This window comes from Eptatretus burgeri, chromosome 9 (genome assembly GCF_056783735.1).
Source record: "Eptatretus burgeri isolate ZD-2024b chromosome 9, Ebu_testis_v1, whole genome shotgun sequence".
Classification (NCBI taxonomy): Eukaryota; Metazoa; Chordata; class Myxini; order Myxiniformes; family Myxinidae; genus Eptatretus; species Eptatretus burgeri.
In genome coordinates, this window is record NC_140969.1 from 17,677,017 (window position 1) to 17,701,764 (window position 24,748).

At 46.3% G+C, this 24,748-nt stretch overlaps 1 protein-coding gene across 1 annotated transcript in view; it reads left to right on the plus strand.

Annotated features, from left to right (window-relative positions):
- Positions 1-6,218: 6,218 nt before the first annotated feature.
- Positions 6,219-24,748, plus strand: part of LOC147019634 (5'-3' exoribonuclease 2-like) — a 164,248-nt gene continuing 145,718 nt past the window's right edge. Inside the window, exon 1 of the mRNA XM_085893760.1 lies at positions 6,219-6,447. Within this exon, the coding sequence (XP_085749886.1) occupies positions 6,373-6,447 (75 nt within the window). The 5' untranslated portion in view covers positions 6,219-6,372. The remainder of the gene's footprint in view (positions 6,448-24,748) is intronic.

Consider the following 24,748-nt stretch of genomic DNA (forward strand, 5'->3'; position numbering starts at 1 on the left):
AGATCTTCATCAAAATCGAATCAATTCGTCATGGTCATACACCCAACATGTCCACCAAGTTTCGTCCAAATCCATCCACTACTTTTTGAAATATCATGCTATCTATCGTTTTTGGCCCTATCTCGCAATGGTGAAGAATCACTTTAAAAATTCTAGTAGTCGGATCTGGATCCGGATCTTCACCAAAATCTAATCCGTTCGTCCTTGTCACACACCCAACATGTCCACCAAATTTTATCCAAATCCGTCCACAACTTTTTGAGATATCCTGCACACAAACAGACAAACAAACAAATGAAATTGCTCGTTGAGCAAGGAATTGCCGGAATAACTTTGTCATATCCCCATGATCTCTGAAAAAACAAAAACCTGGAAATCAATTTGGTTCTTATAAGTCGATAGTGCTACTGTTTAATGAGTTATAGCACTTAGTTTGGTCATGATCATAACTTGGAAGTCAATCGGACTTGAAATGGCGTTTTTATCGCAATTTGAAGGTTTTGACCCGACCCCCCTGACATTCGACCCCCGACCGCGAAGAAGGGTGTTGGTGTGACACCCCCAATGAGACATATGGTTGGATACAGAATTGGAAGATGCACATTTCGGATTTGGTTTGAAATCGATACGACCATTTTAGCGGTCGTTATTGCCAAAATAAGATTTTCGGTTTTTCTGTGACCTTGACCTTGACCTTTGACCTAGATTCACCAAAAACGACAAGTGTCTAAGTTGGACCATGGCCGACGTTTGTACCCAGTTTGGTTATGATCGCTGAAACGGTGTGGCTGCTACAGGGTAAACAAACACACAAACAAACAAACAGACAGACACACAGAATGACACACACAACCGACCAACATAATTTCCGAAATCCGAAGGATTCCGGAAATTAACAAACAGACAGAAAGGGGTGAAAACATAACCTCCTTCACCTTCGGTGGCGGAGGTAATTCGACGCAGGAGAAGGCCATTTGGCCAAACATACCTGCAGCACATCAACACCAGGCCAATTTATATAAACAATATCCCCCTTCGCCACGTGGCGGGGGATAAAAAGAAAAATGGAAACATTATTATTTCTTTATTTTTGTGTTTTTTTCGGGGGGGGACGAGGGGTGAGTGGGTGAAGGCGGTTCTTGAGTGGGAAACACATAATATTAACCACACACCACCCCCTCGAAGAGACCCACCACAGACAACACTCCGCAAGAGTGTGCACAATCGCTCATCCGCACTCAAGCTACCTAAAAGTGCTGCTTACATCCCTGTACCCCTCTATCTGCACTATAATGGAGGGTGTACCCCTCTATCTGCACTATAATGGAGGGTGTACCCCTCTATCTGCACTATAATGGAGGGTGTACCCCTCTATCTGCACTATAATGGAGGGTGTACCCCTCTATCTGCACTATAATGGAGGGTGTACCCCTCTATCTGCACTATAATGGAGGGTGTACCCCTCTATCTGCACTATAATGGAGGGTGTACCCCTCTATCTGCACTATAATGGAGGGTGTACCCCTCTATCTGCACTATAATGGAGGGTGTACCCCTCTATCTGCACTATAATGGAGGGTGTACCCCTCTATCTGCACTATAATGGAGGGTGTACCCCTCTATCTGCACTATAATGGAGGGTGTACCCCTCTATCTGCACTAAGTGTTTGTTATCTCCTCCAAGACGAAGAGTCAACGGTCCACAAAACTCAGCTATATTGTACTTAGTATACATGACTCTGGATCGCTATACTTTTTAGCTCGCTATCACGAGCGAATGAGCAAAAATTATGGGGGTTAAAAAGTGAAGGGGAGCCCGCCGAGTATTAACTATGCAGCCCGAGGTGCATCACCGAACATGATTATTCCAATGCTATCATGTGCCTAACACAGAACAGACCCGTGACGGCAGGTTTACCATATCTATATATATATATATATATATATATATATATATATATATATATATATATATATATATATATATATATATATATATATATATATATATATATATATATATATATATATATTGGAGCAAATGTATGTATGTATGTCCGCTCTTCGCCCATTGGTTGGACAGCTGCCCCGATGTCACCTACAATTGTAACCGGAAATACTTAACCTAAAGCACCCAGAAGACCCAAAACAACCCTGAGAACCCAAAGGACCCTGAGGACTTAATTGACCCCGAGGACCCAAAAGACCATGAAGACCCTAAAGACCCAAAATACCTCAAAGACCCAGAAGACCCAAACCACTCCACAGGCCCGAAATACCCCAAACACCGAAAAGACCCAAAATACCAAAAACACCTTGAAAGACCCCGAAGACCCTTAAATAACCAAAACACCCAAAAGACCCAAAATGCATAAAATACTCTTAAAAACCCCAAAGACTCAAAACACTCCAAAGACCCTTAAAGACCCCAAATTCCCCCAAAGACATGAGACCCAAAAAAACCCTGAAGACTGACAAGACCCCAAAGACCTAAAAGGCCCCAAAGACCAAAAAGACCCTGAAGAACTAAAAGACCCCAGAGACCTCAAAGACCCTGAAGACCCTTAAATACCCAAAAGACCCCAAAAATTTCCGAAAGACCCCAAACACTCCAAAGACCAAAAATACCCCGAAGACTCAAAAGACCCAGAGAATGCAAAAGACCTCGAGGACCCAAAAGACCCAGGGGATGCAAATGACTGAGGACACAAAAGATCACGAGGACCCAGGGGATCCAAATGACATGAGGACACAAAATACCACAAGGACCCAAAATACTGAGAGAGCTCCAAATACCGAGAAGACCCAATGGGACTATCTGTGACCCATACCTAATATAAAATGTGACTTCAGGTTGCCAACATCCCCCCCCCCCCTACACACACGCGCATACACACACACATGCAATCCCAAGTCCTCAACCCCCGTACCAACTCTGTCCTCTCTGTCCCCCTCCCCCCACCACCACACGCAAACTCTGTGCTCCCCTCCCCTGTCTTCAAATCCTCAAACGCCCTCCCATCTCAAAGTCCTCAACTCCCCCACCCCTCCCCCACCCCTCAAAAGGTTCAAACCCCTCGATCCCAACTCTGTCCCCTCTCTGCCTCCGCTCTCCCAACCGAACGATGTCATCCTCTCCCCTTTTCTTCTTCAAGTCCTCAACTGCCCCAAACCCAACTACTCAATCCCCCTTCCACACCCGAAGTCCTCAACCCCCCTCGCTCCTAATATCTCAGTCTCCCTCTTCTAACTGCATGCACCCTCACTCCCAACTCTCTGTCCCCCCCTCCCCATTTCTTCCTGTTCTTAACAACGTTACACAGGGAACTTTGGCGCATGAGAAGGCCATTCGGCCTTTCATGCCTGCGTTGTTCCTGTCCCCGTTTGTTAAGAACAATGCTAAAATTAAATAAAGATGGAATGTTAAATTCACAATCACTTTCCCCTTTCTTCACTTGTCCTCACCATAATTCACGGATCAGTGTTTGTGTGTGTTTATTTGTTTGGCACGCTACTCCTCCTACAGTTGTGGGCCGATTACATCTGGACTTGCTATGTAGGATCAACATGACCCCAATGACTGTATCGGGGTGTTTTTATCTTTGCCGGTGGTCTTGGGGGGAGAGGGAGGGGACGGATGCAAATTCTCTATGTAAATTAATGTTTATCATGTAGCACCGTCTCCAGATGGGGGAGGGTATTACAAGTCTCCACCATTTACAACACAGTGTTGTTGTTCCCACGTTTTCCAGTGCAGTGAGGTGTTTTGAATTATAAGCAGGAGGTATGTTTTTACTTCATGCACATAACTTAATGGATTTTTTTAATCCCCCGCCAACCAACGAAGTTGGCGGGGGATATAGAAATGGGTTCCGTCCGTCCGTCCGTCCGTCAAGTTTCGTTTCCGCAGCTTAACTACAAATCCCCTCAAAATATATTTACGAAATTTGGTACACATATCAAGCAAGTGGTGAACTGGTGCCTTTTGATATTTTCTAATTGATAGGTCACATGGTTTGACAGGTTTGGTGGTTTGACAGGTTGGGTGGTTTGACAGGTTTGGTGGTTTGACAGGTTGGGTGGTTTTACAGGTTTGGTGGTTTTACAGGTTGGGTGGTTTTACAGGTTGGGTGGTTTTACAGGTTGGGTGGTTTTACAGGTTGGGTGGTTTGACAGGTTTGGTGGTTTTACAGGTTGGGTGGTTTTACAGGTTGGGTGGTTTTACAGGTTGGGTGGTTTGACAGGTTTGGTGGTTTGACAGGTTGGGTGGTTTGACAGGTTGGGTGGTTTGACAGGTTGGGTGGTTTGACAGGTTGGGTGGTTTGACAGGTTGTGTGGTTTTACAGGTTGGGTGGTTTTACAGGTTGGGTGGTTGTACAGGTCTGGTGGTTTGACAGGTTGGGTGGGTTTACAGGTTGGGTGGTCTTACAGTTTGGGTGGTTTTACAGGTTGGGTGGTTTTACAGGTTGGGTGGTTTGACAGGTTTGGTGGTTTGACAGGTTGGGTGGTTTTACAGGTTGGGTGGTTTTACAGGTTGGGTGGTTTGACAGGTTTGGTGGTTTTACAGGTTGGGTGGTTTTACAGGTTGGGTGGTTTTACAGGTTGGGTGGTTTTACAGGTTTGGTGGTTTGACAGGTTGGGTGGTTTGACAGGTTGGGTGGTTTTACAGGTTGGGTGGTTTTACAGGTTGGGTGGTTTTACAGGTTTGGTGGTTTGACAGGTTGGGTGGTTTTACAGGTTGGGTGGTTTGACAGGTTTGGTGGTTTGACAGGTTGGGTGGTTTGACAGGTTGGGTGTTTTGACAGGTTTGGTGGTTTGACAGGTTGGGTGGTTTGACAGGTTGGGTGGTTTTACAGCTTGGGTGGTTTGACAGGTTTGGTGGTTTGACAGGTTGGGTGGTTTGACAGGTTGGGTGGTTTGACAGGTTTGGTGGTTTGACAGGTTGGGTGGTTTAACAGGTTGGGTGGTTTGACAGGTTGGGTGGTTTGACAGGTTGGGTGGTTTGACAGATTTGGTGGTTTGACAGGTTTGGTGGTTTGACAGGTTTGGTGGTTTTACAGGTTGGGTGGTTTGACAGGTTGGGTGGTTTTACAGGTTTGGTGGTTTTACAGGTTGGGTGGTTTGACAGGTTGGGTGGTTTGACAGGTTTGGTGGTTTGACTGGTTGGGTGGTTTGACAGGTTTGGTGGTTTGCCAGGTTGCGTGGTTTGACAGGTTGGGTGGTTTGACAGGTTTGGTGCTTTGACAGGTTGGGTGGTTTGACAGGTTGGGTGGTTTGACAGGTTTGGTGGTTTGACAGGTTTGGTGGTTTGACAGGTTTGGTGGTTTGACAGGTTTGGTGGTTTGACAGGTTGGGTGGTTTGACAGGTTGGGTGGTTTGACAGGTTTGGTGGTTTGACAGGTTTGGTGGTTTTACAGGTTGGGTGGTTTGACAGGTTGGGTGGTTTTACAGGTTTGGTGGTTTTACAGGTTGGGTGGTTTGACAGGTTGGGTGGTTTGACAGGTTTGGTGGTTTGACAGGTTGGGTGGTTTGACAGGTTGGGTGGTTTGACAGGTTTGGTGGTTTGACAGGTTGGGTGGTTTGACAGGTTGGGTGGTTTGACAGGTTTGGTGGTTTGACAGGTTGGGTGGTTTGACAGGTTGGGTGGTTTGACAGGTTTGGTGGTTTGACAGGTTGGGTGGTTTGACAGGTTTGGTGGTTTGACAGGTTGGGTGGTTTGACAGGTTGGGTGGTTTGACAGGTTTGGTGGTTTGACAGGTTTGGTGGTTTGACAGGTTTGGTGGTTTGACAGGTTTGGTGGTTTGACAGGTTTGGTGGTTCGTGACCAGGACGAATCGATTCGATTTGGGTGAAGATCTGGATCCGGATACGAGAATGTTTGTTTAAAAATTTTTCTCAGCGATTCTTCACCACTGGAAGATGGAGTGAAAAACGACGTACAGCGTGGTGGAAGTACGCGCTCTACCGGGTGCAGTCCATTCTTGTTAACGGAACACACCGCACACCGCACACCACACACCACACACACCCTGATTTTCACGATTACCCAGAAAATGCACGACCACGTGACTGGGCACCGCGTGCACGAGGAAACAGCGCGTGACCAACGTCGGGAAATGCAATGCTAACGGTTCGTGACGTGCGGCGGTGTATAAAGTATAGCCCACAAATCGGTCTGCTTTTTACCTTTTTTTTTTTTTTTTAAATATACCCCCTTCGTAAAGCAACCGACTTCACAGCAGCGTTTACTTAACGATTGACGCCTTTGGGCGAGTAAATAATAATCATTAGTTGTTTTTTTCTAATGTAAGAGCACGGAAGGTGATACAGTGCCATTTACTGTCCTGTGGAATCCGACACCTTCTTGTCTCCATGGGAGTCCCAGCCTTCTTTCGATGGCTAAGCAGAAAGTATCCTTCGATCGTTGTTACCTGTGTGGAGGAGAAGGTTTGTGTGTTTTTATGGGGGGTTTTTTTGTTATTCCTTCGTCGTTGTGTCTATTTAAATACAGTTTGAGCCGAAACTGCGATGAAACGGCACACTAGGCCCGAAGGCCTCCCTCGGCTAGCACGTCAGTTTGTTCGACTTCTGAGTGCTCGTTCTCTCGGTGTTTGAAATGACACTTTCGATCGAATTTCTCAGTCGCTTAGCACATCGTGCAATGGTTTAACTTACTACAGGACGAGATGCAGGTGAGACCAGGAGGACGTGAACATTGTATTTGTCATCGATTGCTCGTTTAAACAGGATCTCTGTCTGTCCTTCAATACATTTTGGGAATCGGCCGGTGAAACAAGCTCGAGCTTACCTGGCCGTGACAGGTGACGTTTACCGACATTTTTTTATACTAGTACGTACAAAATTAAAACCGCGAGCCAGAAACAACTGCACAGGCCGTTCCTTCGCTCTCACGTGCCCGTACGTGCAAACCAAATAAAAAAAAAACTTTCAAACAACCACACAGGCCGTTCCTTCGCTCTCACGTGCCCCAATGTGCAAACCAAATTAAAAAAAGCTTTCAAACAACCACACAGGCCATTCCTTCGCTCTCACGTGCCCCAATGTGCAAACCAAATTTTAAAAAAGCTTTCAAACAAACACACAGGCCGTTCCTTCGCTCTCATGTGCCCGTATGTGCAAACCAAATAAAAAATAAAAACTTTCAAACAACCTCACAGGCCGTTCCTTCGCTCTCACGTGCCCCAACGTGCAAACCAAATAAAAAATTGAAAAAAAAACTTTCAAACTACACAGGCTGTTCCTTCGCTCTCACGTGCCCCTACGTGCAAACCAAATTTAAAAAAAAAACTTTCAAACAACTTCACAGGTCATTCCTTCGCTCTCACGTGCCCGTACGTGCAAACCAAATAAAAAATAAAAACTTTCAAACAACCTCACAGGCCGTTCCTTCGCTCTCACGTGCCCCTACGTGCAAACCAAATTAAAAAAAAACCTTTCAAACAACCACACAGTCATTCCTTCGCTCTCACGTGCCCGTATGTGCAAACCAAATAAAAAAAACTTTCAAACAACCTCACAGGCCGTTCCTTCGCTCTCACGTGCCCCTATGTGCAAACCAAATTTAAAAAAAAAAAAAACTTTCAAACAACAACACAGTCCATTCCTTCGCTCTCGTAAACGATGACTGCATTGGGACATTGTGTTTATCAATAAATGCGGATAAGAAATCGAAAAATTATTAGAATACAGTAAGTTATCACGATCCGGAAGTGGTGCGTGCCCGTACGGAATGTTCACATGCATTCCACGAATTCTCGCTTTCATTGAAGTAAGAACTGCTGTGATACTTCCACACACACAGAGTTAATTAAAATCAAGTTTACCTCCCTGTCTTTGCTTGCCATGACATTCACTGCCATTGACAATTGCCACTCCTACACCATGGTAACTTAGGCACCGATCCCTATCGTAACCGGCACGGCCTGTGACATCATCCGGCCGCGCACCGGCCTACGCAGCAACGTGTCTTGTCATTGGTTTGGTAAATAAATGGCCGCAGCAACGTGTCTTGTCATTGGTTGGTAAATAAATGGCCAGAACTTGAGAAGCACTTGTCCGATTAATATTAAACCTTGAAAAGGCACATTCTCAGGTCCCCAATAATATAGCTGGCAAGTTTCAATTGGATCGGACCAGTGGTTGTCGAGAAACAGCGGTCACACACACACACACACACACACACACACACACACACACACACACACACACACACACACACACACACACACACACACACACACACACACACACACACACACACACACACACACACACGCACACACCTGGAATTATAGATCGATGAGGTCCTGCTCAACACATGCCTGTACTCAACATGAAGTTCCTCTCGGAAGAAATCGGTGTCATCATATCGAGCAAGGTTGCCATTCTCATGGTAAGCCTGCTCTAGTCTCGCACGGTGTACGTCCTGATGGCACAGGACATCCCTTACTTGCTGGTCTTCTCGCTGGTCAGGGATTTCTTCTGCACGACGCCTTGCCTCGCATTCAGTGTTGTCTGCCAAGCGAGCAGCTCTGTCTTCATCCGTTTCTTCTGCACGACGCCTTGCCTCGCGTTTAGTGTTGTCTACCAAGCGAGCAGCTCGTTCTTCATCCGTTTCTTCTGCATGACGCCTTGCCTCGCGTTCAGTGTTGTCTGCCAAGCGAGTACCTCATCTTCATCCATTTCTTCTGCACAACGCCTTTCCTCGCGTCCAGTGTTGTCTGCCAAGCGAACAGCTTGTTCATCCATTTCAGCAGCACGACGCCTTGTCTCGCGTCCAGTGTTGTCTGCCAAGCGAGCAGCTCGTTCTTCATCCATTTCTACTGCACGACGCCTTGTCACGCGCGTAGCGTCGCGTGTCAAGCGAGCAGCTCGTGCTTCGTCAGATTACATTGCGCGTGCACGACGCGCAGCTTCGTTCCTTCGCTCTCGTAAACGACTGGATTGGGGCATTGTGTTTATCTCTCTAGAATTTATCGAGAAAGTAAAGAAATCGAGAAAATACAGTAAGTTAAAAATCGAGAAAGAATACATTAAGTCGTCACTATCCGGAAGTTCGTATATCGCAGTTACGATTATTCGCAATTTAGTTTTAATGGCCAATTATTCAATGAGCGCCAACGTATTTTGCCTTTTCGCAATGTCAACGCAAAGAGAAGCCGTTGCCCTACGTGCGTGGCCATACGTGCAAAAAAAAAAAAAACAATTTCAAACCACGTGTCACAAAAAAAACACAGGCCACGCCTACGCAGCGCCGTGTCCTGTTATTGGTTTGGTAAATAAATGGCCATAACTTGGGAAGCACTTGTCCGATTAATATCAAACCTTGAAAAGACATACTCAGGTCCCCAGCAATATAGCTGGCAAGTTTCAATTAGATCGGACCAGTGGTTGTCGAGAAACAGCGGTCACACACCCACACACCCACACACCCACACACCCACACACCCACACACCCACACACCCACACACCCACACACCCACACACCCACACACCCACACACCCACACACCCACACACTCACACACACACACACACACTCACACACACACCCACACACCCACACACACACACACACACACACACACACACACACACACACACACACACACACACACACACACACACACACACACACACACACACACACACACACACACACACACACACACACACACACACACCACACACCACACACCACTCACACCACACACTGACCACACGCCCCACTCACACCACACACACCACACACACCACACACACCACACACACCACACACACACACACCACACACACACACCACACACCCCACACACACTTCACACACCACACACACCACACACACTACACACACCACTCACACGGCACACACCACTCATACCACACTCACCACTCCCCCCACACACACCACACACACCACACACACCACACTCACCACACACACCACTCACACCACACACACCACACACACCACACACACCACACACACCACTCACACCACACACACCACACACACCACAGGACCCACACCAGGCACACCACACACACCACACACACCACACACACCACACACACCACACACACCACACACACCACACACACCACACACACCACACACACCACACACACCACACACACCACACACACCACACACACCACACACACCACACACACCACACACACCACACACCACACACACACCACACACACCACACACACCACACACACACCACACACACCACACACACCACACACACCACACACCACACACACACACACACCGCACACACCGCACACACCACACACACCACACACACCACACACACCACACACACCACACACACCACACACACCACACACACCACACACACCACACACACCACACACACCACACACACCACACACACCACACACACCACACACACCACACACACCACACACACCACACACACCACACAGACCACACACACCACACACACCACACACGCCACACACACCACACACACCACACACACCACACACACCACACACACCACACACACACACCCCCACACACACCACACACACCACACACACCACACACACCACACACACCACACACACACCACCACCACACACCACACACACTGTTGGAATTATAGATAGATATGCGTCGCTGAACATTATGTTTCTGGGTTGTCCGTCCGTCCGGATTTTCGTTTACGCGATAACAACAAACAAATTGTAGAATTTCATCAAACTTGGTAAAAAGGTAAAGTAAGACAGGGCAATTAAGTGATTAGATTTTGTGACAGATGTGATAAAGGTCAAGATCAAACTGAAATTTCACTGCTTACACCCTAACTCAAGAAATATTGGACAGAATTTCATCAAACTTGGGACAAAGGTTAAAGTAAGACAGGGCAATTAACTGATTAGATTTTGGGCCAGATATGATAAAGGTCAAGGGTCAAATATGTCAATACTCAAGTGTTTGTGCGGGAGAGTGGAGAGTGGACATTCCCGTTGACTGCGCGCTGTCGAATTACTCTTTTTTATTTTTATTTTTTTATTTTTCCTGATGTAGACCTTAGAGACCCCACGGTGTCCTTCATGAAGAGTAGGCGAGCAATCGTCGGCACCTTGAACAAATTACAGACTCCTGATCTAACCTGCAGGGGGGGGGCATTGCATCAGCGGCACGGGCACGCTCTCTGCCAACGATGCGACCCCCGCAGACTTGTGCTACGTTATGAATGAAGAGGCCCGTTGTAAGCATTAAAGACCTCACTCTGTGAAGTTGAGAGGACTGTTTTATTAATAGTCAAACGTCAACTCAAGGTCACCTGAAACGTGCAAAATCCCGATTTGAGTGGTGGATCATTTACACACAGTCGAGTGTCTGTGATTAAACCGGCTCCCTGCACTAGGTTCTCCTGGTGACGAGGGTGTATAGATATGGATACTCAGCAGGACTAAAATCAAAACCTGTCGAAGGGTGGAGGAGCTCCTTGTGAGTCAACGGCCATCTATAATCTGGTGCCCAACTACGTCTGTGGACTTCCACCTGTCGTGGGCTATCTTTCCTAGGAGGTTGGTGGCAGGATTTGCACTCCGGACACCATTAAAAACACTTCACGCCGCAAAAAATTAAAACCACACGAAGCGGTATGTGGCGGGGTGGTGCTGAGGTGTCTTTCGTCCACCAGGCGGCGATCTCCTCCAGTTGACCTGGGGCGGTCCCTTCGGCTGGGTGTCTGGAGTGCCCTATCCCTAAGAGATGGGGATGGGCTAGGCATCTGCCTGTGTGATGGATGGCCACAGGAGAGTGAGAAAAGTTTTGTGAAATGTAAACTGGAAGTTGAAGGTGGAGTCCTTTTCAGACATGTTGGAATTATTGTATATTTGTCCATTTTTGCAATTATTGTTGAGGTTCAAGCCAAAGCATCCAACATTGAGCTTCCCAGCAAAGACGAAGTGATTATTACCTCCGCCACCGAAGGTGAAGGAGGTTATGTTTTCACCCCTTTCTGTCTGTTTGTGCAGGATATCTCAAAAAACTTGTGGACGGATTTGGATGAAACTTTGTGGACAGGTTGGGTGTGTCACAAGGACAAATTGATTCGATTTTGATGAAGATCCGAATCCGGATCTGGATACGAGAATTATTTAATTTTTAAAGTGATTCTTCCCCATTGAGAGATCGGGCCAAAAACGATTTTGTACTGTATCGGACTACAGCATGATATTTCAAATATGTATTGTTCCCGATATGTTCTCGTGGATCAGGTATTACCTGGCAAAGGTTTACGCTCTACCGAGTGCCGTTCTAGTTTCATGATGTCATAGGTGGCTTCGTTGTGACATTATTGCATACGCTGAACGTTTTATCTGATCAGTATAAAAACTTTTGAGGATCATCTTGGGCTATATCACAGATGCCAACCCTCCCGATTTCATCGGGAGGCTTCCGAAAATTCACCCAAACTCCCGCCCTTACGATCACTATCCTTATCCTCCCGAAATTTTGATATTTTTGCACTGTTCACCAATCAGAATGTACTAGTATGAGAATTGAATGAAAAGCATCGTCTGCTACGTATAGCATGTGGTAACTCCATAACGTTCGCTGCTACCAAATTGTACGTAAAAAATTGCAAATTCAAATGAGGAGCAGCGAAACATTCGGTCTGGATCTCGCTTATGCGATCATGCACTGAGATTTAGTGCATGCGGTATGTATGCACAGTGTATATGCATTCGATACGCTCACTGCATGCAGCTAGGCCCCGTACCAGCCCGGCGGTCGCGACCACCGTGCGGTGTTTAACAGCCGCTAGAGTTCTACGAGTCGCGCTGCAGCTGTGGAACATCGACTTCGAAGTTACCGATGCTTCAAGCCCTCGATGTTGATTACGAAATGGCAGAAAAGAAGCTTACGAAGACCAAGAAATGGTCTCAGAAGTACAAGACCGAATACAGTCTCCAATACCCGTGTATTCGAAAGTCTGAAAGAGGAATTCATCATGCGTATTGTACAGTATGCAGCGTTGATATTTCAGTTGAGCACGGAGGTCGCGATGATATTCGGAAGCACGTTGGAAGCAAACGGCACACAGACATTGCAAAGGAGAGATCTTCGAGCACGAGTACCAGTACACTTCTGAATTATTTCGCCAAACAAGGGACAAGCGAGGAAGAGGATGTTACCCGAGCGGAACTTCTCTTTAGTGTATTTATTGTGGAACATAACTTGCCCATATCAGTCTCAGATCATGCTGGACCTCTATTTCAAAAGATGTTTCCAGATTCAAAAGTTGCTTCAAAGTATGGATGTGCAAGAACAAAAACTTCAGCAATAATTGGTGAGTTGTCAAATGTTACTGCTTCATCTATTGCCGATATTGCTAGACTAGCTCCATTTAGCCTAGCTACAGACGGTAGCAATGACAGTGGTGAGGCCCAGCTATATCCTGTCCTGATTTCGTACTATGACAACAGTGCTGGGATTGTGAAGCAAGGTTTGCTAAGTTTGCCTGCGTGCAAACAAGATTCCACTGGAGAAAACATTTTCAAACTGCTTGATCATGAGTTCAGTGACAGGAAAATTCCGTTGGGAAATTGTGTTTCCTTTTGTGCTGATAATGCCTCTGTCATGGTGGGCAAGCACAAAGGAGTCGCTGCTTATATCCACAAACAAAATCCAGAGTGCTACATCATGGGATGCCCTTGCCATATGATGCACAATACGGCCAAGAAGGCAGCTCAGGCCTTACCCATTGAATTAGATGACTTTCTCATCGATTATTTACTACTACTTGGACAAAAGTAGTAAACGCGTCAAAGGAGTGAAAGCACTGCAAGAACTCTGTGATGCTCCGACACACAAGATTCTGAAGCATGTCGCAACAAGGTGGCTGTAAGTGCCTAGACAGGCTGATTGAACAGTGGGAGCCACTTCGCCTCTTCTTCAAAGAAGAAGTACGAAGAAAAATGCAACTAACTGTAGCCAAGACTCTAACAACGAGCAAGAAGGACGGCACTGTATCTACTGCCAGTACTGGCACTGGAGGATCAAGCACTAGTGGAGCAGCATTCACCACTACCACTGCAGTATCTGCTGCGAAGAAGACAGCAGGGACAGCACCAAAACCAATGCTGAGAGCAGGTAGCATCACCGGCCCTTCATCACGTTCATCTACAAAGCAGATCCCTTCAGAGTCGAGAAAGACTGTGATAGTCCCATCTACAGGCAAAGAAGGACCCAAGTTAAGTTCTGCTTTTGCCAAATCACTTGATAGAAACTCAGCAAAATCTTCGAATCAGAGGTCTTCTTCCTTGGCTGCACCTACCTCAAGCTCTCTCCTCAAACGTAAAATTGGATCTGGTACTACGAGTCTGACCTCTTCTGCTGGCAGTAAACGCAAGTGTGATCGCCCTGCGGCTAAGTGTACTACGAGTTCTACAACTAAAAGCGCATCTTCCTCAAACACTGTGCAGGAATCTAGAGAAAAACGTGTCAACAGGATGTTCTTGTCTCCACAAACAAAACTATTGTTTCTTCCTTCGATATGCTAACAAGCTTTTTGAGAAGGGGAATCTTCTGCTCCAAAGAGACGAACCCTGTATTCATCTCCTGCACAGAGAATTGAATGGTCTTCTGAAAGATATCTTCGTACGGTTTTTGAAACCATCGGTGTCATCGGTTGCTCTGGTAAATGTACCCTTCTCTGACAGAAATCATCAGAAGAATGATGAGGACCTCATGATTGGGAACGTTGCCAAACTGTATATAAGGGAACAAAGGAGTCTCAAGAAATCCACCTTCACTCTGAGTGAGTCAGACATCCAAGGTTTCTTCAGTGCAGTTCGCTCATATTATGTGAAAGCCTGCAATTACATCTTCAAAACCTGGCCGCTAGATGATGAATTAGCCAAGCATGCTCAGGTGCTGGATGTTAAGCTACACCAAGAAGTGGGGTTTGACTGTGTGGAGTTTTTCATCAAGAAATTCCCCTGTCTGTTCAGTGGCGGTGATAGTGACATAGACAGTCTTGAGAGTGAATTCGCTCACTACCAGGCAGACGCCTCCATAGCTACAATTGCTACTGAGACAGTGAGAGTGGATGAGCAGTGGCATCGGATTTCACAGCTCACAGATCCCTGCACTGGTGCCAAGAAGTATCCTAATTTGAGCAAAGTGATGAAGGGAATCTTGGTCATTCCTCATTCGAACGCATCATGTGAGCGGGCACTCAGTCTTGTACGGAAGAATCATACTGAATTTCGTCCCAATTTGAGTGTCAAAACCCTGGAAGCTCTCTTAATTGAAAACTAGCTCATAGCACCCCTTGCTACCAGAGAGAATACAGCAAAGACATAATCAGAAGGGCTAAAAGAGCCACACAGCTGTCACTCAGCAAAGCTGCCATGGAAAAAGCAAGCAGCAGTAGTACCAGCCAGTAAGGTAAGAAAAATATTGCTTCTTTTGTGCTTTTTGTTAATCTTTGATTGTCCCCTAACTTACTAATATTAACATACATGTAACATTAAAAAGTGCACAATTTTCCCCTTTTTTGTTCAAAAAGTGGGAATTCTTAACATGTTAAATGCTCCAAAATAGGGCTCAGAGGGCACTAGAGAGCGTCTAGAACCCCAGAGCTTCCAGGGCCCTAAGGCGGGCCCTGGACCCCGCCGCAAGGGTCGAGCGCTCCGCGCTCGAGTTGTGCGCTTCGCGCACATTATTTGGTGTCGGTTGCAAATCCTCCCTAATTCTGATTTCCAAAAGTTGGCATCTCTGATTGTATATTGTATGGGGGCTGGGGATGATGATGTCATCGGTCAAATTGTTCAGCAGCCATAGATGTGTATTTTTTTTTTTTAACATTGAAGCCTTCAATAATATTGTGGGCGGAGGCATATCTGACAACGGCAGTGCGCTGTTCTATTTTATTTATGTATTTATTTTTTCTGGACTTGTGTTGTGTTAAACTTATGGAGTTCCCCTACCATCCCGACAAAGGAAGACTACCGACTTTCTGATGAACAACCTCGGATGCTCTTGAAAACCCTCTTCCTTTTTGGAGATGGCTCTTCGTTACATTGTATAGTACCTCAACTAACTGTCAGCCAAACAGCAGCTGCATCACTCTTGTGTGAAGGATTTTATATTGGTCTTTATTATGGAGCAGTACGGAGAGGCGTTTCCAGGAATTGCAGGTTTGTGGGAAGGATGTCAGGAAGGGGTACATTGTTGAGGGAGAGCAACCAGGTATGGTGGAAGGAGGATGAAGCGAAGGCAGTTGGTGAAAAGGAGGTTTTGAAGAGGATAGGGAAGATCAACGATCGGGGGGGCAGCAGCCCGTTGCAGGTCACTCACTGCACCTGTATGGGCAGAAGAAGAAAGCAGAGAGCGGTGGATAAGGTGAGGATTAATATGGAAGAGTTTGTGTGCAACAAGTTGGAAGAGTATGGTGGGAGGAAGATGTACAAATTGGCTCATGGTAAGGACATGAAGGGAAGGGAGTGGGGTAGTGATTATCGATGGTGGTTGGGGTGGGGGCTCGTCACAGAAAGGGGGGCAATATTTAAAGTGTGGGAAAGATTTCAAAGAGCTGTTGAACCACGAAGGAAGCAATGGTGAACTGGAGCTACTGTGTTATGTAGAGGGGAAAGTGGAGTTGGAGGCAATCACAGAGGAGGAAGTGCAGACGGCATTGAAAAAGGATGAATAAGGGAAGAGTGCCAGGCATTGATGAGGTACGTACTGAGATAGTAATTGCAGCGGAAGAAGTCCGAGTTCGTTGGATGAAGAGGCTGTTGAATACATGTACGAGTGAGGGTTCAATTTCGAAGGATTGGAAGATGAGGTTAATTGTGCCTATATGGGTCGAAGGATTGGAAGATGAGGTTAATTGTGCCTATATGGGTCGAAGGATTGGAAGATGAGGTTAATTGTGCCTATATGGGTCGAAGGATTGGAAGATGAGGTTAATTGTGCCGATATGGAAGAGGAAGGGTGATGTACAGGGGCATTACACTCCAAAGTCTTGTAATGAAGCTCCTAGAAAGGATTCTGGACAGATAAGGAAGAGTTTGGTGATGGAGATCAGAGAAGAGCAGCAGGGGTTTAGAAAGGGTAGGGGGATTACAGATGGAATGTTCACCCTGAGACAGCTGGTGGAGAACAGGTTGGAGGTGCAAGGTGGGATGGCATTGGGATTTGTGGTCCTGGAGAAGGCCTACAACACTGTCCAGAGAGAGATGCTCATGGTGACACTGAGAGGGATGATAGTGCCAGAAGCAAGTCTGATAAGTTGAATGGTTGTACAAGGGAACAAAGGGAAGAGTTTTGGTTGGTCCTGGGAAATCTGAGGCGTTCAGCGTGAACATCGGTTTGAAGCAAGGAAGCACTCTCAGCCCACCCATGTTTATCATTGTGATGGAGCTGGTAAGCAGGAAGGTGAGCTTGAGGCTAGTATGGGGAGGATGTTGTGGTGGAGAGTGGCCCGGAGATGCAGGAAGTATTCGGGGAGTGGAAGGAAGCATTTGCGAAGCATGGGCTGAAGATGATTATGGAGAAGACTGAGGTGATGTGGGTCGGGCAGCATAGAAAACAAATGGATATCAGGTTGGTGGGGAAGGAGATCAGACAGGGGAATAGGTTTGAGTATCTGGGAGGAATAGTGACCGGGGATGGTAAGTCCGAGGCAGAGGTGCGGAGGAGGATTCAGGTGGGTGCGAATGCGTGGAGGATGGTGGAGGGAGTAATGACACAGAAAGATATCAAGAAAATTTAAGGGAAGGTTCTGATGTGTGTCACGCCAGCAGACCTTCATGGCCTGGAGAGGTGGCACTAATGGAGACAAAACAACTAAGGCTGCAGATTTGCAAGAACAACTGGGTCAGGAGGATTGCAGACGTGAATGGAGTGGATAGAAGGAGGATTGATGAACTGAGGGAGGAGATTGGTGTGCATATCGAGATTGGTGAAATGCTGGTGACTTGGGCTGGACACTTGGTGCAGCTGGGGGAAGAGAAAATGGCAGAGAGTGGATAGGAGGAAAAGAGGTTGACCACGGGTTGAGACGGGAGGATTGTGTGAGGAGGAATATGCGTAAAGTAGGGGTGTTTGGCGAGTGGAGGGAGTTGCCTGGGTGACAGAGGGAGGTGGAGGAGTATCGTGGCCAACGCAGAGCAGAAGCTTGGTGCCATCGGACATCACCCCTTTATAAAGGGAACGGGGGGGGGGGGGGGTGGGGAAGAACAACTTCATTCTTTTTTTTTTTTGATGTTGGTTTTTCAATCCTGGCAAATTTCTCAGTCTCACCCTGCCATTAGCCCACGCTTGTGAAGCAAAAAGCGGGCTTAAGCAATCTGTCCCATATGTGCATACGAAGAACGTACGTACGTACGTATGTACGTGTCTGAATGTTGTAATTCCCTTTTCTCTGCAATCACTTGTCAGATTTACACAATTTTTACCAGAGGGGCGACTATGCATGTAGAATGTTCTCATCATAACTATGATGTCATAGGTCATGTGGCATGGCAGACATGTTGGAAAACAGGAAAAATGTTGGACCTCTATCTCTGAAACCGCTCCATGGAAAATAAGTGAAACTTAGCATTTGTCAAGTACTCCCCATGGGAATGTGATTTTTTTTTTTTTAATGATGTCATAGGTGCCTTCGTTATGACGTAAAGATTGCATACGTAGAATGCGACATCCGATTAGTATGAAAATTTTTGAGGATCAACAAAAAAAATTATGACGTCATCAGTCATGTATATTATATACTAGACAACCCGTGAACCTGTTGGGTTCCCGTTGTGACAGCGGTTGATGAAAAAAAAAAAAAAATTCATTTCAAGAAGAAATAAAAAGATATAGCTCCAGCGAACTATACCGCTGAGGTTGTTTACATTGATCAAATTCTCCCGAAGAGTACTTGACTGAATCGGGAATTGATTTTTTCAATAATTTTTTGCGTTGCCCGATTTGAGCGAAACTTGATACTGCACATCGCAGGCGAATGGTGAGTAAGGTGGCCCAAAATTTTTTGAGCTATCGTGTACCGTTTTGGCTGTATTTCGGGGCCATACATACAAGATGAGAGTTTTAGTAATTTTTATATATATATATATATATATATATATATATATATATATATATATATATATATATATGTATGTATGTATCTATAAATTATATATATATATATATTGAAATGTGTGGAGTGTGACGAGCACTCCCCCGATCTCCATTGGACATCGTTCTTTGCAGATTATGCGGTTTTACCGCACGAGACATAATCTGTGGCGATGCTCACCATAGCAGTCAGGAGGTGCGTCTGATGTTAAAACGACGATTGTGGTCATCATTAGTTGGATATTATCGCGATGCCGTCCTGATGAGGGCAAATGAGCCTGAATCCGGATAGGCGGCTCTACTTGATGTTTAACTGATGTTGACCATGTAATCTTTGTATGTTTGATAGTCGCTGGGCCGAGGCCTCCGGATTGGAGGTGACGTTTTGGTGTCGGACTATGTCCAATTGAGATTGGGGGAGTGCTCGTCGCACTCCACATGTTTCGATTTACCCCCTGATTGCATCACATGCCTTCTGGTTTAATGGCTTGCATTAGTGGGAAAAATCGTCTGGGTGGCAGACGGACTGCTGTTCTTTGCGGATTATAAAGTTTTACCGTGTGAGACATAATAATCCGTGGTGATGCTCACCATAAGTCAGAATGTGCGTCTGATCATACAATATATTGTTACGGGTTCGCGCCCGCCGGCGTGCTGACGGCCACGTAACTCGAATCGCGGCACGTCGCCCACCGGACGGACAATCCAGTTGTGACCCTCTCGGACTAACGCCGGGAACCAGTCACGGGTGGACCTTTCGGTCTCACCGCGATCGAGCCAATCAGCCCCCGCGTGGGATAGGGTTGCTCGCCAAATTCGACCTACCTAAGTACCCACGCGGAGGGTAGACCGGGCGATCGCACCTCGCCGCAGGTCGACTTCGGACACGGGCCACTTAAGCGACCCGTTCCGTACTATCGGGATAACCGAGCGGTGTTATTCGTCGACCTCGACGGTTCGATTAATTATCGGGCGTATTCAGCCCACTACCAACCCTTTACGTGAAGCAAGATGAGGATTCAATGAAAGAAATGACGAAGCGAAGCGGGAAACAGTTCAACACAAAGCACATTTATTCGCGACGAACGGAAAGCACACATATTCAATTCCACCAAAAGCACACAGAAAAGAAAAACACAATGCAATTTACACAAAAAGCAAATGCGACAATGCAGATCTAATACCGATTACGCGAGCACACGGCAACACTTTTACTTTTACTTCACAGACAGCGCCGACAACACATACCCAAAACCAAGAAAAAGAACAGAGAACCCTCAAGGATGAGGCGGGCCTGAGGCCGAGACCGGGTCGGGCCTACCCGTCTGGTGATGAGACGCGGAGCGGCGATGGTGCCTCAACTCCGCGGGCCTTGCGGGCAGTGTCTGGTAGGGGGTGGGAAAGGGGCCCCCTTGGTCGCACTATCTCAGCGCGGGGGGGGAAACAGGAGGGGGTTGCTGATGCTCGGGGTATAGAGGATTCCTACTCTGCCTCGAGTCCCGCGACGAGCGTCTCCACCTCGGCCAGGTCGCGCTGTCGGCCTCCCTGGGGTGCAGCTCCCTGCACGACGCGAGCACCCCTTCGTCTGCCCTCGCCGCCTCTCCACAGCTCCATCCCCTCCGCTCCGACTCCAACGCACACGACGACAACCAGCTCCTTTTTTTGCTCCTTCTTCCCAACTCCACCGCCCGCGAAGTCTTAACTCTCTGTTCTGACGACTGACGAACGCGCTCGCTTATATCAGCCCCGTGGCTTCGCTCTCTCATCTCTGACCCCCTCCCTTCGACCTTTCACCTCGCTCCCTATTGGCCCGAGAAAAAGTGGGCGTGAATGCTTTTTGATCCATAAATTTGCATATATCGATCACCCTCCAACGCCCTGGGGGCGGGGCCAAATCGCCCCTCGCTCACCGATTGGACGGAACAAAAGTGGGCGTGTGTCGTTTTTGATCCGTTTTTGAAGTGGAAAATCCGTGGTTTTGTACACGCTGTTCGGCGCGCGCCCTGCACGAGTCCAACACCGGTACCCACAAGCGGCGCAAGAACGGTGGCGATGCGACGGTTGCGAGGTGTGACGGGAAGGTCGTGGCGGTTGTGGTGAAGCGGCGTTGTGGTTGGTGGTTGATGTTGTGACTGGTGGTGGTAACAATGGCGGTTGGTCCAAAATAAAGATAGTAAAAGAAAAACGGCTATCCTGAAGAGTCGCAGCACGCATAAATGACATGTATTCCCACTAGACAACGGGTTTGGGCCTAACTACACATGTACTTACCGAGATATCTCACCTAAGGGACCTGAATGGTGGTTTGCGAATTTGGTAACCACAACAATGTATATATATATATATATATATATATATATATATATATATATATATATATATATATATATATATATATATATATATATATATATATATATATATATATATTGTTGCGAATTCGCGCCCGCCGGCGTGCGAACGGCCACGAAACTCTAATCGCGGCACGTCGCCCACCGGACGGACAATTCAGTCATGACCCTCTCAGAACAACGCCGGGAGCTAGTCACGGGTGGGGATTTAACCTCACCACGATCGTGCCAATTGCCCACCCGCGCAGGATAGGGTTGCTCACCAAATTCGATCTACCTAAGTACCTGCGCGAATGGTTGACCGGGCGATCGTACCACGCCACAGGCCGACTCCGGACATGAGCCACTTAAGCGGTCCGTTCCGTGCTTCAGTGATAACCGAGCGGTGTTATCGTCGACCTTAACGGTTCCGATTACCGGGATGTTGCACCCACTACGAACCCCTTACGTGAAGCAGGATGGAGAGTCAAACGGGCGCTGCCGTGTCTCCCGTCCGTGCCTTCGTGACAGGGCTGCTCGCCAAGCCACGGGGACAGGACCTCTTCCCTCGAGGACCAGACTCTCGTACCAACTCGACCAACTGAAGACCAGACCAGACCACCAGCCAAGACGAGAAGAGGCGGAAGAGGAAGAGGCGCCCAAGCGCCCCGCCCGTTTTCGTCTTTTATAGTGCGGGGCTCCGCCCTTCGCCCCGCCCCGTTCTCGGCTCTACCTTCCTTCGAGAGGGTTCCCGAAAAGGGCGTTCCCTCATGCTCTCCCTCCACCCCGCCCCATGCGGGGGCCGGGGGAGTCGGTTTTTGGCTCTGGGCCGGAGAATTATTCCCCCAAAATGAGACCCCTCCTTACATGACCTCTGACATTTGACCTGCATCACCCCTCCTCCACTCCAAAGCGCGGGGAAGATCGCGGGGAAATCCTCGCAGTTCCCTCCTTGGCGCATTTGTTTGCCGTTCGGAAGCGGACGTAGTGGCGAAGATGTGGTAGCGTAGATGGTGGAGGTGGCGTGGTTGGTGCTGTGATGGGGATAGAGTGGTTGTTGAGATGCTGTTTGTTTGAAATAAAAGATAGAAAAAGAAAAACGACTAACTCAAAGCGTCGTAGCCTGGATGGATCACATAAAATCCCTCTATACAATGGGTTTGGGCAAACTACATATGTACCTACAGATATCTCACCTGAGGGCCGTTTATGGTGTAATGCGAATTTCCACAGCCATAACACTATGTGTATGTATATGTATGTATGTATGTATGTATATATATATATATATATATATATATATATATATATATATATATATATATACATATATATATATATATATATATACATATATATATATATATATATGTTGTTGTTCGTCTTTCGGCTGCTCCCGTTCGGGGTCGCCACAGCGGATCATCCGTTATGGTCCGCATACTGATTTGGCATAGGTTTTACGCCGGATGCCCTTCCTGACGCAACCCTGGTCGCCTCTTACGACACAGGGATAAGGATTGGGTTTCACCATGATTCCAGGCTGCCCTACACCCTCTCATAGCGCAGCCCAGTGCGGGGCTCCCGTCCTCAAGCGATCCTCCAACCCAAGCCTCCGAGTAGCCGGATTACAGGCGCACGCCACTACGCCCGGTGCATATATATATATATATATATATATATATATATATATATATATATATATATATAAATATATATATATATATATATATATATATATATATATATATATATATATATATATATATATATATATATATATATATATACACCTTGAAAAATCTTTGCTGAAATGGCTGAACATATCAAGGACAAACTTTATAGGTATGACCGCCTCTCCATGAGGAACAAAAAGTTCAATACATATAATGCGGTAGTCACAAGGATTGGCAGCGCTTTTACATTTACCGAAAAACGTTTAAAAACTACTCGAATGACTGAACAGATCGAGGGGAAACTTCACACACATGTTCCCCAAGTTTGAATAATTCATAGGTCACATGGTTTGCCAGCCATATTGGATTGAAGGGGAACAGTGAAAAAAATTTCTCCTGAACTGCTGCATCAATCTGTGTTCTTTTTGGTGTTTTATTTACTTACTTTTTTTTTTTTTTAATGTTCACTTGGCTGTGCCTGGATGGGTTTGAGGGTAGAGCAGCAGTTAAAACCTGAATCCTATCCAGGTTCCTCCTGATGACTTCATCTTTGCTTTTTGCTTGTTTTGGTTCCTTCTGATGACTCCAATGCATTAAACCGATTTTATTTGGTATTCCACTTGATTTGAATTTAATATGTATTTTTAATCCCATTCTGAATTCAATTGAATAAAGAGGAATTAATGGGTCAGATGTGCGATCAAAGAGGGATATCTTGGTACTATACCCGGTCATCACTGCCAGCAATTGTATAGTGGCAGTTCTAGTGATAAGAGCCTTCATCGAAAACCATTCAATCGAGGAAATTGAAACTCCACCACATGTTACATGATCATTTGATATGCTGCATGCTCCCTCAGAACTTACATGGTGAATTAAACAAAGCCTAATACCCAGAGACAATGTGACTTCCTCATATTGGAAATTTAAATCGATGTAATGACTTCAGCATTGATTGTGTTCAGTTGGTGGAAAAAATGCGAAGAAGAAGTACAATTTGGCGTTTTAACGATCTCCCGATTTATACTTTATCAATCTGTTCTAGTGTCTTTGCTTTTTCAGCCTTGGTAGTTATGAAAACGCTCACAAATAATAATATGAGCTACTTTGTAAAGGCTTATGAATGTACTGCACAGCAGAGTGTAGATAGATTTTACCAGAAGTGGGTTGCCATTAAATAATGGCAACCCCCCTTCTGGTAAAACTACCAAAATCATGAATCACTGCTCACCTTCACTCTTTCATTAACCTCCGCCATCAAAGATGGACGGAGGTTACTGTTTTCACCCCTGTGTGTTTGTTTGTTTGTTATCTTGCCAAAACGAAGTTTTTGCAAGATATGTTAGTCAGCTTGTATATTTTTTATTTTATTTTTTTGTTTGTTTGTCTGTAACCACGTATAAAAAATTCTGCAGAGCACAGTTATCATTGGAAGTTTTTGTAACTTCGCATATCAGAGGCCTATAGAGGTCCCTTTCAGCGCATAAAATTTTGAAGGTCAAGGTCACTTTGTCGCAAATCAGGGGAGTCGACGAAACCCTTATTTTTTGAGTAATTTTGATCGGATCGTCTTGAAACTTCATGGGAATATAGTT